Here is a 14,169-nt window from a genome sequence, read left to right as displayed (position 1 = left end):
TGAATACAGGCTGACTGAAGATCAACCTGAATATAAAGCACTTTGTGTTTATTCATTTTTAATAATAAATGAGTTTAATACAAATCCTACTTATTTAGCCTTTAAACTGTGAGAAAAATAATAAAGAGTTTAGTGGGTTAACTCACTTGGTGGCAGATTTGACCACATCAGTCAGCTGGTCTCTGACCCTGAGAAAAGACACAACGCCAGAGAGAAATATAGAGAAAATGAATGAGAGATATGTGATTTATTTTGCTCCACACACTGACAAGGAGACCTTTCATCTCCTCAGGCTATGATTTAGGAACCCATCTAAAACTCACAGTGCTAAATGCAATTCAGTACAGAGGGCTGCAAAAGAGACTGAGACACTAAAAATCTCGTTCAAAATCTAATTTTAAACTGAAATGTAAAATATAAACATTACAACATAAACTGAAAAAAGCAACTTAGTGACATTTAACACTTGTTAACCAACAATTAACAAAGGTCAGATTTTTTTTAAGTGCATGATGCAGGATTTGGAAGCATTTCAAATCGTGTTGAAAATAATAATAATGAAACCTGGAGAATAGTCTGTTTTTATGTGTACGCAAACAAACACACACGGTCGACTCTTACGTGTACAGATTTGACCCATGCGCATTGCGACAAAATGCAATGCATCTCCCGGGCTACACACTACATTCTCCTGTAGGGGCATGCGTAACCTACGCATACAATGTATGCAGGGTTTCAAAAATCCAGTGGTGTGCATACAGTACGCAAGCTACTCTTTTGATGACAAAAAATGCGTCATGCGCACTGTACATGGACAGTGCGCATGTACATACAAAAACTGGACTATATTTCTAGTTTAAGCCAAGAGTATAGACTGTTTTTTACGTGTACGTGAACGTACGTGCATGGTTGAACAAAGCATAGTCATTTACTCGTACAAGTACACAGACACTTGATGCATACACATTGTGACAAATGCAATGCATCTCCGGGGTTACATACTACATCCTCCTGTAGGCGGTTGCACGACCTACGCATACAATGTATGCAGGGTTTCAAAAATCCGGTGGTGCGCGTACAGTACGCACGCACTCTTCTGATGATGAAAATTGCATCAGGCACACTATACCCTTGCGTATGTGGACCTATAGTCCACAGTATAGTCCAGAGTATAGTCGTTTTCCAGAGCAGAGTAGTTTATTTTTATCGTATATGTACAAAGACCTTTGACCCATGCGAATTGCAACAAAATGCACTGTATCTCCTGGGCTATATACTACAGTCTACTCGTGGGGCATGCGTGATCTATGTATACATTGTACGTGGGGTTTCAAAAATACTGCGGTACAGTGTAGGCGAGCAATCTTCTGATGATGAAAACGGCGCCACCCAAAATGTTCGCGGACACTTGCGTACGTGTAAAAACTGGACCATACATTGGCCTTAAAGTCGGGAGTATAGACTGTCTTTTACATGTACCTGAATGTATGCGCACGGTTGAACACACAGCCTTGCAGAGTAGTTTATTTTAATTGTATGTATACACAGACATTGTAAACAGTTGTTACTGAAAGTTACTGAAAATTAGTAATTAGTTACCTCTTTTAAAAGTAATTGAATTACTCTACCAGTTACTGTATATCAAAAGTAATTAGGGAAAGTAACTTTTAAGTTACTTTTATGTCTGCTTTTTAAATGTAAATATGAACAATAACTGAACAGTCAAACGATTCAATGATAGGTTGTGGGCCACAGTGGGCGTCACTCTTTTGTTAGTTTGATTACGTACTGCATTATTTTAGTAAAGTGTCTTATATGGATGGGCTATTTTAAGACTCTAATATATAACATACTGTAGGAGCCTATTTTGCTTTAGTTTCAGCCTTTGAATATTATCTTAATATGTAGGCTTACTTTATTTGTGTATATCATTTAGACCATTTAGACAAATATTCTGTTTGTTTACATTGAAAATATGTAATGTGTAAAAATTGTGTACTGTCTCTTTAAGAATTTGGGGTCTGTGAAGCTTGCGGGTAGTGTGCTCTTTGGAATACAGTGGAGACGCATAGTTCTTTACCGCATCCGTGATATTTAAGATCATATATTGTTTGATTTAAATGATAAACAAGATTAAAGGAAGATATTTAATCAGAAAACGGAGTACGTGGATTGTTTTGTCGAACACGGAGCGAGTGAAACCAAAACTGAAACTAAATGCGCACTCACACATACTATGGAGTTTTAATAGTTGTACAGCATATTTTACTGGAAAGCAACATTGGCGGATCATTCTCTTCCATGAAAGCCGATGTAAACACATCTGAGAATATATTAACATTTCTAAGATTTATTACTTTTGTAGACTACAAATGCAAGTTGATGTCATACTGGGATTGCTTGGCAAAGATAATTTACAAACATGAGACCAGATGGATTATGACTCGCACACAATTTTTAAACAAAGGTATGTCCCGTTTAGATTTTTCATGTGCATTCTACATGCACTGTCAGCCATGATGAAGTTTAATGATTCATTGTGCCGCCCAACACAGTCCTGCGACGTTAGATCAGAAATGTCTTTTCTGCAAGTGTTAATTTTTCACAAAATAGAGTAACGCGAGTAACAAACTCATTTGAATTTTAGTAATTGTAGCTGCATTACTTGATAAAAAAAAAAAAAACTTTGTACATGCTCATTACCGCTAAAAGTAGTGGAATTACAGTTACTCCCATCATTGATTGTAACAAAATGCAGTGCATCTCCTGGGCTACATACTACATTCGCAACCTACGCATAAAATGTAAGTAGGGTTAAAAAACGTACCCTCACGTACAAGGACAAATTTTACATACTTCGGCCTAAAGGGTCATCAGATCTTTTAAATATATATTTACTTTTGTGAAGACCATGCAAGCTTGGCAACAGGAAAAAACATAAAATATTATGGCGTACTACCGCATCACAAATACAGGTTAACTTTCCATACTCAACTTTCACTCAAATGATCATGCTTATAATATGACTGTATCAATAAAATTACTGAGAAGCATTTTCACTAGTGGTCTACACAAAAACAGTGGGTTCATAAACACATATTTCTGCTCTATGCCAAAATCAGACATAAAACATCTCTTCTGAGCAGGGGCAAAACCCTATAACCTTATAACCCCCAAGTTCTTCTTACGCATACCATCCCAGCATGCTCTGGGGCATATGATCACACACGGACTGCCCTGAGCTCCCGGGGGAATAACTGTATTACACAAAGACAGCGGAACAAACCCATGATGTCATGAGGAACAGAGTTCTGGCTACCATCTCAACATGATTGCCTATCAATCACTCATTGGCTGACAGGGTGTCAAAATGGCGTCTTGGGGTTTGAGTTATGTTATTCTGCCAGACTGCACAGTTATGTGATAGGGTGTATTATGGGGGGGGGGGGCATTTACAATAATAGTCTATACACGCAGGGAGATTTATATTGAAAGATTATATGAATTTGCGTGATGGTGATGTGCACGCATTTGTGTGTGACTATGAAATGTCAGTCCCCTTTCAAAAGCTTTTCAAAGCAGCTGAAAAGGCCAGAGCAATCATAATTCAACAGCTCTGGACAGTTTGACAAAGGCAAGATGTATAAAATAATACATTCACATTCCTCCCTATGGTGTAAGCTCTAATTACACTTCGCTCTTTAGAGGAATTCACTGTAATACAACATACATCTTGACAGTTTCTGAAAATGCTCAAAAGTTGCATTGATCGAGTAAGGTAAAAGATTGAAATCAATGGTAAAACCAATGGGTAAAATCTAACTTTAAAGGGATATTTTACCTATCATTTACTCTCCCTTGTGTTGTTACAAACCTGTATACATTTCTTGGTTCTCATGAACACAAAAAAAGATATTTGGAGGAATGTTTGTAGATCAAAGCCCCATTGACTTCCATAGTAGGAAAAATAATACTATGGAAGTCAATGGGGCCTCTGATTGGTTTGGTTACAAACATTCCTCAAAATATCTTTGTTCGTGTTCATCAGGACAAAGAAATTGATACAGATTTGTAACAACATAAGAGTAAATAAATGATGACATAATTACATTTTTGGGTGAACTATCCCTTTAATGCTGCAAATCTAAAAAAATATACTTTAGCCTAAATATAAAGAAGAGTAAGTTAAAAGTCTGTAGATGTGTCTGTGTGTGTAAATGTTACCAGAGCCAGGCACAATGCTGCTTGTACTGTAGCTCTTCTGGACTTTCTTTACCCTGTTTCTGTAACATCTCCAGCTCTGCCTTTCGACCCTAATTAATAAACAAATCACAGTTTAAATGTATACTTGATTTTAAAGGGGACATTTCCTAATATTTTTTTAAGATGTAAAATAAATCTTTGGCGTCCCAAGAGTACGTATGTAAAGTTCTAGCTCAAAACACCATATAGACAATTTATTATAAAATTTTTAAAATGTCACTTTGTAGGTGTGGCCAAAAATTTTCCATTTTTGGGTGTGTTTCTTTAAATGCAAATGAGCTAATGAAATGCAAACACTGATCGCCATAATGGTAGTTTGTTGAAACTGAAACTCAATTATCTCTTTCTCTCTCTCTCTCTGCACTAAATGGCAGTGTCATGGATGGATAGTGCAGATTAAGGGGTGGTATTATCATAATAAGATCCCCTTCTGACATCACAAGGGGAGCCACATTTCAATGACCTATTTTTTCACATGCTTGCAAAGAATAGTTTACCAAAACTTATTTACTGGGTTGATCTTTTTCACATTTTCTAAGTTGATAGAAGCACTGGGGACACAATTATAGCACTTAGACATGGAAATAGTCAGATTTTCATGATATGAATTCTATATTCTAAATTCAAATTAACCAGATAAAGGTATGCATGATGTGTAACATGTGAATGTGTGTACAATGTTAAATTGCCAGTGCCGGCGCAAAGTAGTATCAGACATTTACTTAAAACCGTTTTCTCTTACAGGTCATCTACTATCAAACACTAGGGTTTATGACACGACATACTGTATACAGGATAAAAGTTCACCTTGAGAAGTGCATGGAAAGCACGGCTCATGAAGCCGCGCCAGGCCTGAGGCAGGAGCAGAGAGCGGTGCCACTCAGATGGCTGGATGTTCACCTGAGATAAGAAAGATTTATAGACTATTTATGTGACACACAGACAAACGTATTTTCAGTACTTCAAGGTAAAAAAGACACTGTTCATTTTAACTTTGTAAAGCATTATGGTCGTTTTTGTTGACTTTCTTTAAAACATTATTGTGCAAAAATTACAGATCATCTTCCTGCTGACATTGGTGACACTATGACAGTGACAATGAGATGAAATGTACCCAAATAACAAAGTGTGAAGTGGAAAATACCTCATGAATAAGAGCGGCTAACATCTGCTGATAGCTCCGCCCTCTGCTGACAAGGAAGCGGGTGATTGGTCGTCCATCTTTGTCCGTCTGAACAGGTAGGTCGTAACAGAGCAGAAGCCCAGCTACAAAAGATTAGTCATACATACTTTCATTACTTATTTTGACTAGTGTACACACAGAACAAGTGATTTTAAAGTTGACTTTTGTATCTCTACCTGCTAATCCAGGCTTTAAACCTGGCTGCTTATTCTTTTCATATGTTTTCAACATGAATGAAGGAACTCCAGCTACGGTTTTTCCCTGGTCTGAGCGCAGAGATCCTCCACTCAGCGCTGAATGGTAGACTCCTCGAGGCATCTGGCTCATCTCCTGCCTCACCAAAGCTGTTAGAAAGGTCTCAATGGCTGTATAAGAGCAAAGATTTTATTTACATTTAGGCGTTTAGCACACAATTTTGTCCAAGCGACTTACAGGAATAAGAAAAACAATGAGGGAATTCATCTTAAAGGGGACAGAGAATGAAAAAACATTTTTACCTTTTCTTTGTTGAATAATGCTAGTCTACCCGCATTCACAAACATACAAAAGTGCTAGACATGCTAAACATCTCAGTCTCATAGAAATTCCTCTTTTAGAAATGTCAGCCAGAAAACGGCCCAATCTGAAAAACTGATGCTTATGACATCATAGGCATCTCACTGCCCCTCCACTTTAAAATAATTGGCCACATTTTTCGAGTGGCAGCAAAGTCAGCCAATCATTAATGAGATTGCAAGTTAAGCCAGTAGGGGGAGCCAAATAGGTGCAAAACCACTTGTTTAAAATCCCCCACCCTAATAGAGCTATCTGAGAGAGGTTTTTAGGAAGCTTCTAAGGCATTACAGACCCAAACAAAAAAAATTTTGTGTACATGTCACATCACAGAACAAGGATAAATACCCCGTTCAATCAATCTATGTCACCTTTAAAGAATCTATAACACGCTGTTTCTGCGTATCTAATGTTAATCTGGAGTACCTACATCATCCATATGTCCGAAGACTCATCAGATTTATAAAAGACAGATTAGCTTTACAGATTCTTTCCGATAACGAACAACAACATTCGGAAGGAGGAGTTACTAGATGTGGGAGGAGCGAGTCACAAGTCAACACTTTATACAACACTGACTGGATAACTTATAATTCACTACATGTTTGTTGTTGTGTATATAATATGCACTTTCGTGCCTATTTCCAACATTACACTTATGCAGGTCTTACTTATGCATGTAACTCATAACCCGGTTGGGACTTTTAAATGAAATCCAGCGTTAAACAAACACACACGCAAAACTTTGCTGCCACCCTGGATAAACAAATTATATCCATTGTTTCCATAATGCTGGCTTTCTTCTGCTTACATCCAGAAACACACCTCTTCTTTTATGCCATTGTTGAGTCTTAATATAAAACAAAACAGTCGGATGAAGTGAGGCCTGTAACTTAGCGTCCACAGTTCTCGCTCTCACGCTGATTGACGTGTGGCCGTGGTTTATGGGGGAAGTGCCAATTAAAAGAAGTGATACGTATAGCGTACCCCTGAATGTCAGCTGGACCCATATTCAAAAAAAAACTTTCAGAAACTTGTTTGAACCCTGTCGAAGTGTTTTCAGCACAGAAATACTCTGTAACATGTCCAACTGCTTTTTTGACACTTTGCATTTGTTTAGCATGAGGAAACCAACTGTGTAAATAAGTCAGAATACATGAAATACCCCCACCCCCCTTAAGGTGGTAATAATATGGGAAGTGCTATACAAAGGTAAAGTAAAAAATGTGACATTAGTGTTCTTTTGGAATTCTGGAGATGTATGTGAGCTTCTGCAATAAATCTGAAATGAATATGTTTTTCAAGGGCAATGTGGGGCCAGGGTCGAGAAGGTATGTGAAGAACAGACCAATAGGCAACTGATGAGATAATTTGTTGCGTGCACAAATAGAACAAGCCAAAACGAAGGTCGACTTGTCTGACGTCGGGACTCAAGTAAGGCCACCAAAATCATTGAGGGAGGTTGCCAACAATCTCAGAACCTCAGGATGGCAAACCAGCTTGGATTCGTGGCCCAACTAGAGGACTTCAGAGCGTAACGCCTCCACAAACCCCTTAGCCGGCCTCCCTCATTTGCTGTTCGATTTCCAAGACAAGAGCACCTACCACTTTCTTTTTGGGGAGAATGGTCATAAAAGGCTCCGTCTCTGGACCTTCAAACAGGTGAGAGAGCGCATTAGGCTTAACGTTCTAAGAGCCCCCACCGGTACAAGAGGGTGAAGGTAAATCAATCAAGAAAAAGCCGTGGCATCAGCCTTTCGGCGGATTTGTGAAAGGTTAAACAATATATAACATTAACATCATGAAAAGGTCACCATACAGTAAAGGCAGCAAAGGTACTTCTACCCAGCCTCGGTTTTGGTGTTTTCAAGGTAATTACATTGGTGTCTGAAACCAGCGAGTTTTCCAGGAATCTACTTTGGCTAAACTTTAAAGATGAAATGATAATAAGCTAGAATTACATAACAGTAAGTGTGAAGAGATCACACATATATGATTTGTGAAATATTAGTAAGCATTTTTAAGGTGGCAAAATCTGTCCTAATTTTTTTCTGTAGGCCACTGTAAAAATAAATGCAGCCAGCTGGCTGGTTATGTAACCAAATGAATATATAATTTACAAAAACCCTTCAGAAATGATATGGACCTACAACATTTCAAAAGTATTATTGTGTTACCTGGTAAAACTGGTCGTTGGACGAATCGAACTAGCTTAACATATGACCACCCTGGCACTGAAATATCTTCATCTTTCTCTTCTTCATCGTCATTGGCCTTCGCTTCACCCTCATTGTCAGGCTGCTTTGGTACAGGTCTGATCTGCAAGATCATCATTACGACAATGACACATAAATATCAACAAAAATACTGTGAGGGTGCTTTGCAAAAGTTCATACCTGCTCCGGTAGATGTAGGATGGTGTGAGATGTCTCAGGGTACTCAGAAAGAGCTTTAAAACCATGACTTGCGACCTCTGGATCCTAAATTCAGGCATTTGGGGAAAAACACTGAAATATGACTGGGCACATATCACTTGTAGAAAAATTTGACTGTCAATTTAAATGTGTAAGTGTAAATAATCTCAAAATGCTTGCATGGTTAACATATACACATTCCGTTTATATTTAGGGAAAGAACACTAAATATGTGCTACTAATGGAATAAGCAATAAGTGGGGATGGCACACAGAGCATAAAACATGTGCATAATTAAACTGCATACATACATTACACTAGTTATAGGCATAATTATGCAAAAAGCAATTTAAAAAGTAGATATTATTCTTTACAAACTGCGTCAAAACTGTAACAGCACAGAAAATGCAAACACAAAATGTGAATTTCCAATCATTTAGTAATAAAAATAAGTCTTACATTTACATTTCAATTGTAGAGCTTACATCATACATCATACAAAACATATACTATTTTCAAATGATGTGTTTTTGTGATAATTTATTTACAGTATAAAAAATTATTCAATTATTTACTCCAGTCGGATCTAAATGTTCTTATCAGTTTTAAAAACAGCAAAACATAATGGAAGTTAACATGTTAAAAATTATTATGCTGTTAAACACAAATGAATAAAAAATTTAACAGCCCTAGTCAACATAAAATAGTGACTTTCATTACTGTATCATTTCAAAATGTCACCACTCACCTGACTAAGAGCGTAGCCCCATAAAACGCTGACTATCTCGCTTCTGAATTTCTGTAAGAATGCAAAGCATAATGTCATTTTTTTCCCTTATGAAAAACTGTATATGAAATGTAGATAAAAGCTTTAAATCATGCTTTCAGACACTATCAATCCCAAAAATAATGCATATTTGAAACAAAATATGGTCGTTGCATTACCTCATATTCTTCGGTTTGGACATTCAAAGCAGGTACCAATGCCAGAAGATCAGCTGTGGCCTTTAGGACGAGAGGTCTGGTGTCACAACATAGTTTAGGAGAGAGTGCCTTCCATGTAGAGCTGATATCAACTACCTGAAGAGAAAAGAGATTGATTTATAATATTATAACATTTTATTGAAAATGTTTATAACTGATGTATGCCGATTAGTCAGTTCCATTTGTGCCAAAATACACTATAAAAACAGTTATGACACAATACACTAGTGTTGTATTCAAGACTACCAAAACCGAGACCAAGTCATGACCAGGACCAAGACAGGCTGAGACCGAGACAAGACCAAGACTTTAAAGGGTCGAGACCGAGTCCAGACCAAGACCGAGACAGGCTGAGACGAAGTCAAGACCAAGACCATGTGTGACCGTGTGTGTGTGTGTGTGCGTGCGTGTGCGTGCGTGCGTGTGTGTGTGTGTGTGTGTGTGTGTGTGCCATCAGAGTTGATAAAATAATCAAAGGCATTGCAGATATGTGGGAATTTATCTTTGTCTATAAGCAAATAAAAGTGAACAAATACTAAAGAGCTGAAATCAACTTAACCATTAAATCTGAACTGTCTTTTCATGGCTTGCCATCCACTTAACACAATGCATGTGTTTTTAGTAGTAAAATTAGAAAAACTGTCATTGGGAGAAACTTAAACAATGCTTAAACAATGCCAACATCATATGCCAAACCTGAATAAACTGCATAAAATTAATGATAAAAAATAAATTTGTGATGTGCCATCAGTTGTGGTCGTGACCGTTCTTGAAATAAAATTCCGAGTCCTCTTTGTCTGAGACCGAGACGAGACTGAGTAAAAATGCTGTCGATTCCAAGACGAGACCAAGACCTTTAAAAAGTGGTCTTGAGACAGAGGCCGGTCTCAATAACTACAATACTACAATACACATGTTTGCCTGTTGTCATTCTGCATACAATACAACACTAAACAGCACCAACAAGTAAATGTCATATACTCATGAACAACTGTATCTTCTGCTTTGTATTTTTGTGCTAAATATTTACACCCACTTTGGACACTTTGGACATTTCTAAGCCAGAAAATCTTTACAGTGGACTAGAGCAGGGGTTTTCAAACTTTTTGTGTGTGTGGACCACTATTTGTAATCAAGAATTTTCGCGGACCACCTCATAATACTCATTATAAAATATGTCTACACAAAGTCCTGAATTAATCTGCACATCTAAATAGTCTAACTAGCACTAAAACTATAACTGGTCATCACATCAGTACAACAGGTTTCTTAAAAGAAAGTTTACTGCACATAACAGCTGCCACATATTCATACAGCAATCCATTTTGTATGGCACTGAACTTGAATGTCACGGCCGAGCACCACGTGGCCTATTTTAGTAATCACACAATAACTTGACAATTTAATTAAAAATGTATATCAATATTCTTATATCAATATTATTTATATACATATTCTCAGTGTTGGGAAAGTTCACTTTCTACATGAACTACTTCAGTTCACAGTTTACAAATTTTAAAATGAACTAGTTCAGTTCATATTTCAAAATTTTGAACTAGTTCACAGTTCCAAAAATGAACTAATTTATAGTTCTTTTTTCCCATATTATAAAAAAAAGATTGCCATTATAGCCCATTTAGAACCACAGACAGCAATTATTTCATCAGTTTTAACACTGAAGCTAAATGCGTCAGATTTAATCTTAATATCCAACTTTAAATCCTTATCCAACCAGGGTTTACATAAGCATTGACTGTCTTTTAATTTTTTTATTTGCTTGCACATACCTTGAAAGGCTAGCCGGGTGGGGGTCGCACCCCCGGCGAGAAGCGTGTATAACAACTCGCAGGTATCGCACACCGCACCTGCACGTTAAATAGCGTGAGCTTAGTCAGAGTCTATTTCAAGATCCAGAATATGCGTTAGCAGCCTATGTTAATCGTTAACAATTTAAGACAAATATGATGTTATTTAATGTTAAACTATGAGTGGCGCGGCAGGAATATCAGCAGCGTCTGTGTTGTTTTGATTACGCATGCAGCGTGACTGGTGAACACTGGTGACGGTGTTGCCAGATTGGGTGTTTTTTCCGCTTCACATTAAGGCCTGTTTACAGTGTGTTTTAGTTGGGTTTTCGCCTGGAAGAATATAGAAATCTGGCACCCTATTGAACGACGTTAAACAGAAAGCGTGCTGTTCACAGGCACTAGAATCAACGAGTTTACAGTAACATTCATCAGGCAGTAATACAGTACGTTCAGATCACGTTCAACTTTTGTTCAATGAACTCGTTCAAGCACAACACAGCATATTCTCAAAATATACATATTCTTATTTTGCCTTTACACGGACCACCTGCAGTACCCTCACGGACCACTAGTGGTCCGCGGACCACAGTTTGGGAATGGCCGGACTAGAGCTGCCACCAACAATTCATTTGATGCAAGGATGCACCGATATATAGGCCAATAATCTGTATCGGTCAATAAAAGCAATTTTTCACACTATTCGACGATAGTTTAAAAACGGCCGATAGTCGTGGCTGAAATATACTTTCAATCAAAATAGAACCGAAAAATGCAATGAAATTGAGCTTTGTGTAAAGAAAATGATCAATAATTTTTTTTGAACCCCTAGTGATTCAACTGACATTGGCTTAACGTGGCACCCTTTTCTATACGGTACATTATTACCACGCTCGCTAGTGTGGTTTAATATTGGCCATGTAATCTGCTGCTTATGTTGTCCATCGATTTTTCTGTGTTTTCTCTGGCATTTACTAATGTAAAGCTGCTTTGAAACAATTAAACAATTGTGCTATATAAGTAATGATTATTACATGAATGAATAACATTCAGAAAATGTAATTTTCAGAATTTAGTCAATGCATGTTAATATAACCACCAAATTATTGGTATCAGCAGATATCAGTCTAAATATTTAGCTATTGGTAATAGTAGAAAAATTATATATCTGCGCATTTCTAATTTGATGACTTTGTAGGATAATAATTTCACATCCATCTTTTTACAGGGTTCCCACACCTTAGTTAGCTTCAAATTTAAGAACCTTTCAAGGACTTTCCAGGTCCAATAACCTCAAATTCAAGGACTAAATGTGGGGACACATTTCAAGTGAGAATGTTACATTGTGTTACCTTTTAAGATACATTGTTACAGTTCCCTTTTGAGGGAACTCGCACTGCGTCACTGTGGTGACACTTTGGGGACGCCTCCAGGGGTAAGTGCGTCTGAATGTTTATATCAAATTCAACAAATAGTGAGGCTTAACAACAAAGATAGGGTGACGCGGTAGCCAGGAAATATATCACTATCTGAAGTATTGCTAAAGACGGCGTTACAGGGACGCAGGAAGTATGGCAAGGGAGACGCAGCGTCTCGTTCCCTTTTCAGGGAAAGACAGTTACATACATAACCAGAGACGTTTTCATGTGTCAAACACAACTATGCAAAAAAGCATTTTGGTATGAATCAACATTCACATACAGAAGACATAAGCATTTAAAGCGAACAGTTTAGCACGTGTGCTTAAAAAGTCTAAACAAAAATTGATATTATCCTACACTACACAGGGAATAATATGGAATAATATTCCAGAAAACTTATTACATAAAAAAGATTCAAGCACTTTCAATGACCTGTATCTATGTATGTATATTTTCAAAAACTTCCCATGGCCTTGAATTTTTCCCACCAGATTCACAAACTTTCAAGGATTTCAAGGACCCATGGGAACCCTGTTTTACCTCAGCCTTGCAGAGCTCATGTAAGCCCTGAACTGCGAGAGCAGCAGGTGTGGCTTGATCCTTCTTGGAGAACTGTGTCAGGGTTTCATCAATGGCAGCTAGCATGTCTCCTCCATGCTGGTACGGCCTGTAAAAATGTTATTAATTTATTTATTTGTTTAGCCCAACAGCTTTCAAAAACGTGCACTCTTATAGAGTAGCTTTACAGAAATGTTAAAAGAATGAGCAAAATTCTACGTGGTATATAAGTAAAAATATGCTAAATTTTTCCTCTCTTTTGTGTGAAAATTTTCGCTCCAAATCCAAGTAAACCGATGTGTTTAGGTCTGCCGCTTTGTAATACTTCAGGCGAGTTTTGGGTAGTAACCAGAGCACAAAAAAAACTACAAAATTCGACTGCTTTACGGCATACGTCACTTCCTCCACTTCCACAACACAATTTTTTTTGACGTGAATTTTGGAGTGTAGAGAGCAACTTCTATTATGTGACTCTGTGGCACCGTGTCACGGACCTATGACACGGACGACCCGGGTTCGATTCCCCTTTAAGGCAATTTTTTATATAAACTCACGATCTATATATAAATGCAATCTTTCTACCTTTCTTTTACTGTCTATGGTATTTACATTACAATCCAGGATGCTATAGCAGTCAAACTTGCTCAAACTCACACAGTGTTTAACCAAACCCTATTCATTCATCAATCCCTATTCATTCACCAATCAGATCCGAGCGTTTCTCTCTTCCTCATTTGCTGCGTTCCGCTGTCACTCGCGTGACGTATTACAAAGTGGCAGACCTAAACACATCGGTTTACTTGGATTTGGAACGACAATTTTCACACAAAAGAGAGGAAAAGCGAGCGCCATTGCGGAAAATGCTGGTGGCGAGGGAGAGAGTGACGATGCAACAATATTTGTTTCGAAAAAGGCAAGGAAATACTTCTGGTCGTTTCTCAATTGGAAGGCTGCAGCCTCTGGAGGTCAAATATGCAGGCTGCATACGT

At 37.7% G+C, this 14,169-nt stretch overlaps 1 protein-coding gene across 1 annotated transcript in view; it reads right to left on the bottom strand.

Moving 5' to 3' along the window:
• The window catches only part of focad (focadhesin), a 68,162-nt gene that overhangs the window by 25,192 nt on the left and 28,801 nt on the right, over window positions 1-14,169 (bottom strand). The window contains exons 13-22 of the mRNA XM_073813366.1: window positions 13,163-13,289; window positions 9,358-9,492; window positions 9,161-9,211; window positions 8,395-8,478; window positions 8,176-8,317; window positions 5,623-5,811; window positions 5,408-5,529; window positions 5,071-5,163; window positions 4,225-4,313; window positions 147-188 (exon numbers count right to left, since the gene is read on the bottom strand). Coding sequence (XP_073669467.1) covers window positions 147-188; window positions 4,225-4,313; window positions 5,071-5,163; window positions 5,408-5,529; window positions 5,623-5,811; window positions 8,176-8,317; window positions 8,395-8,478; window positions 9,161-9,211; window positions 9,358-9,492; window positions 13,163-13,289 — 1,074 coding nt within the window. The remainder of the gene's footprint in view (window positions 1-146; window positions 189-4,224; window positions 4,314-5,070; window positions 5,164-5,407; window positions 5,530-5,622; window positions 5,812-8,175; window positions 8,318-8,394; window positions 8,479-9,160; window positions 9,212-9,357; window positions 9,493-13,162; window positions 13,290-14,169) is intronic.

Source organism: Paramisgurnus dabryanus, chromosome 2 (genome assembly GCF_030506205.2).
Source record: "Paramisgurnus dabryanus chromosome 2, PD_genome_1.1, whole genome shotgun sequence".
Classification (NCBI taxonomy): domain Eukaryota; kingdom Metazoa; phylum Chordata; class Actinopteri; order Cypriniformes; family Cobitidae; genus Paramisgurnus; species Paramisgurnus dabryanus.
Note: the sequence above shows the minus strand (reverse complement) of the source record. Positions and strands in the feature narration are given on the sequence as shown.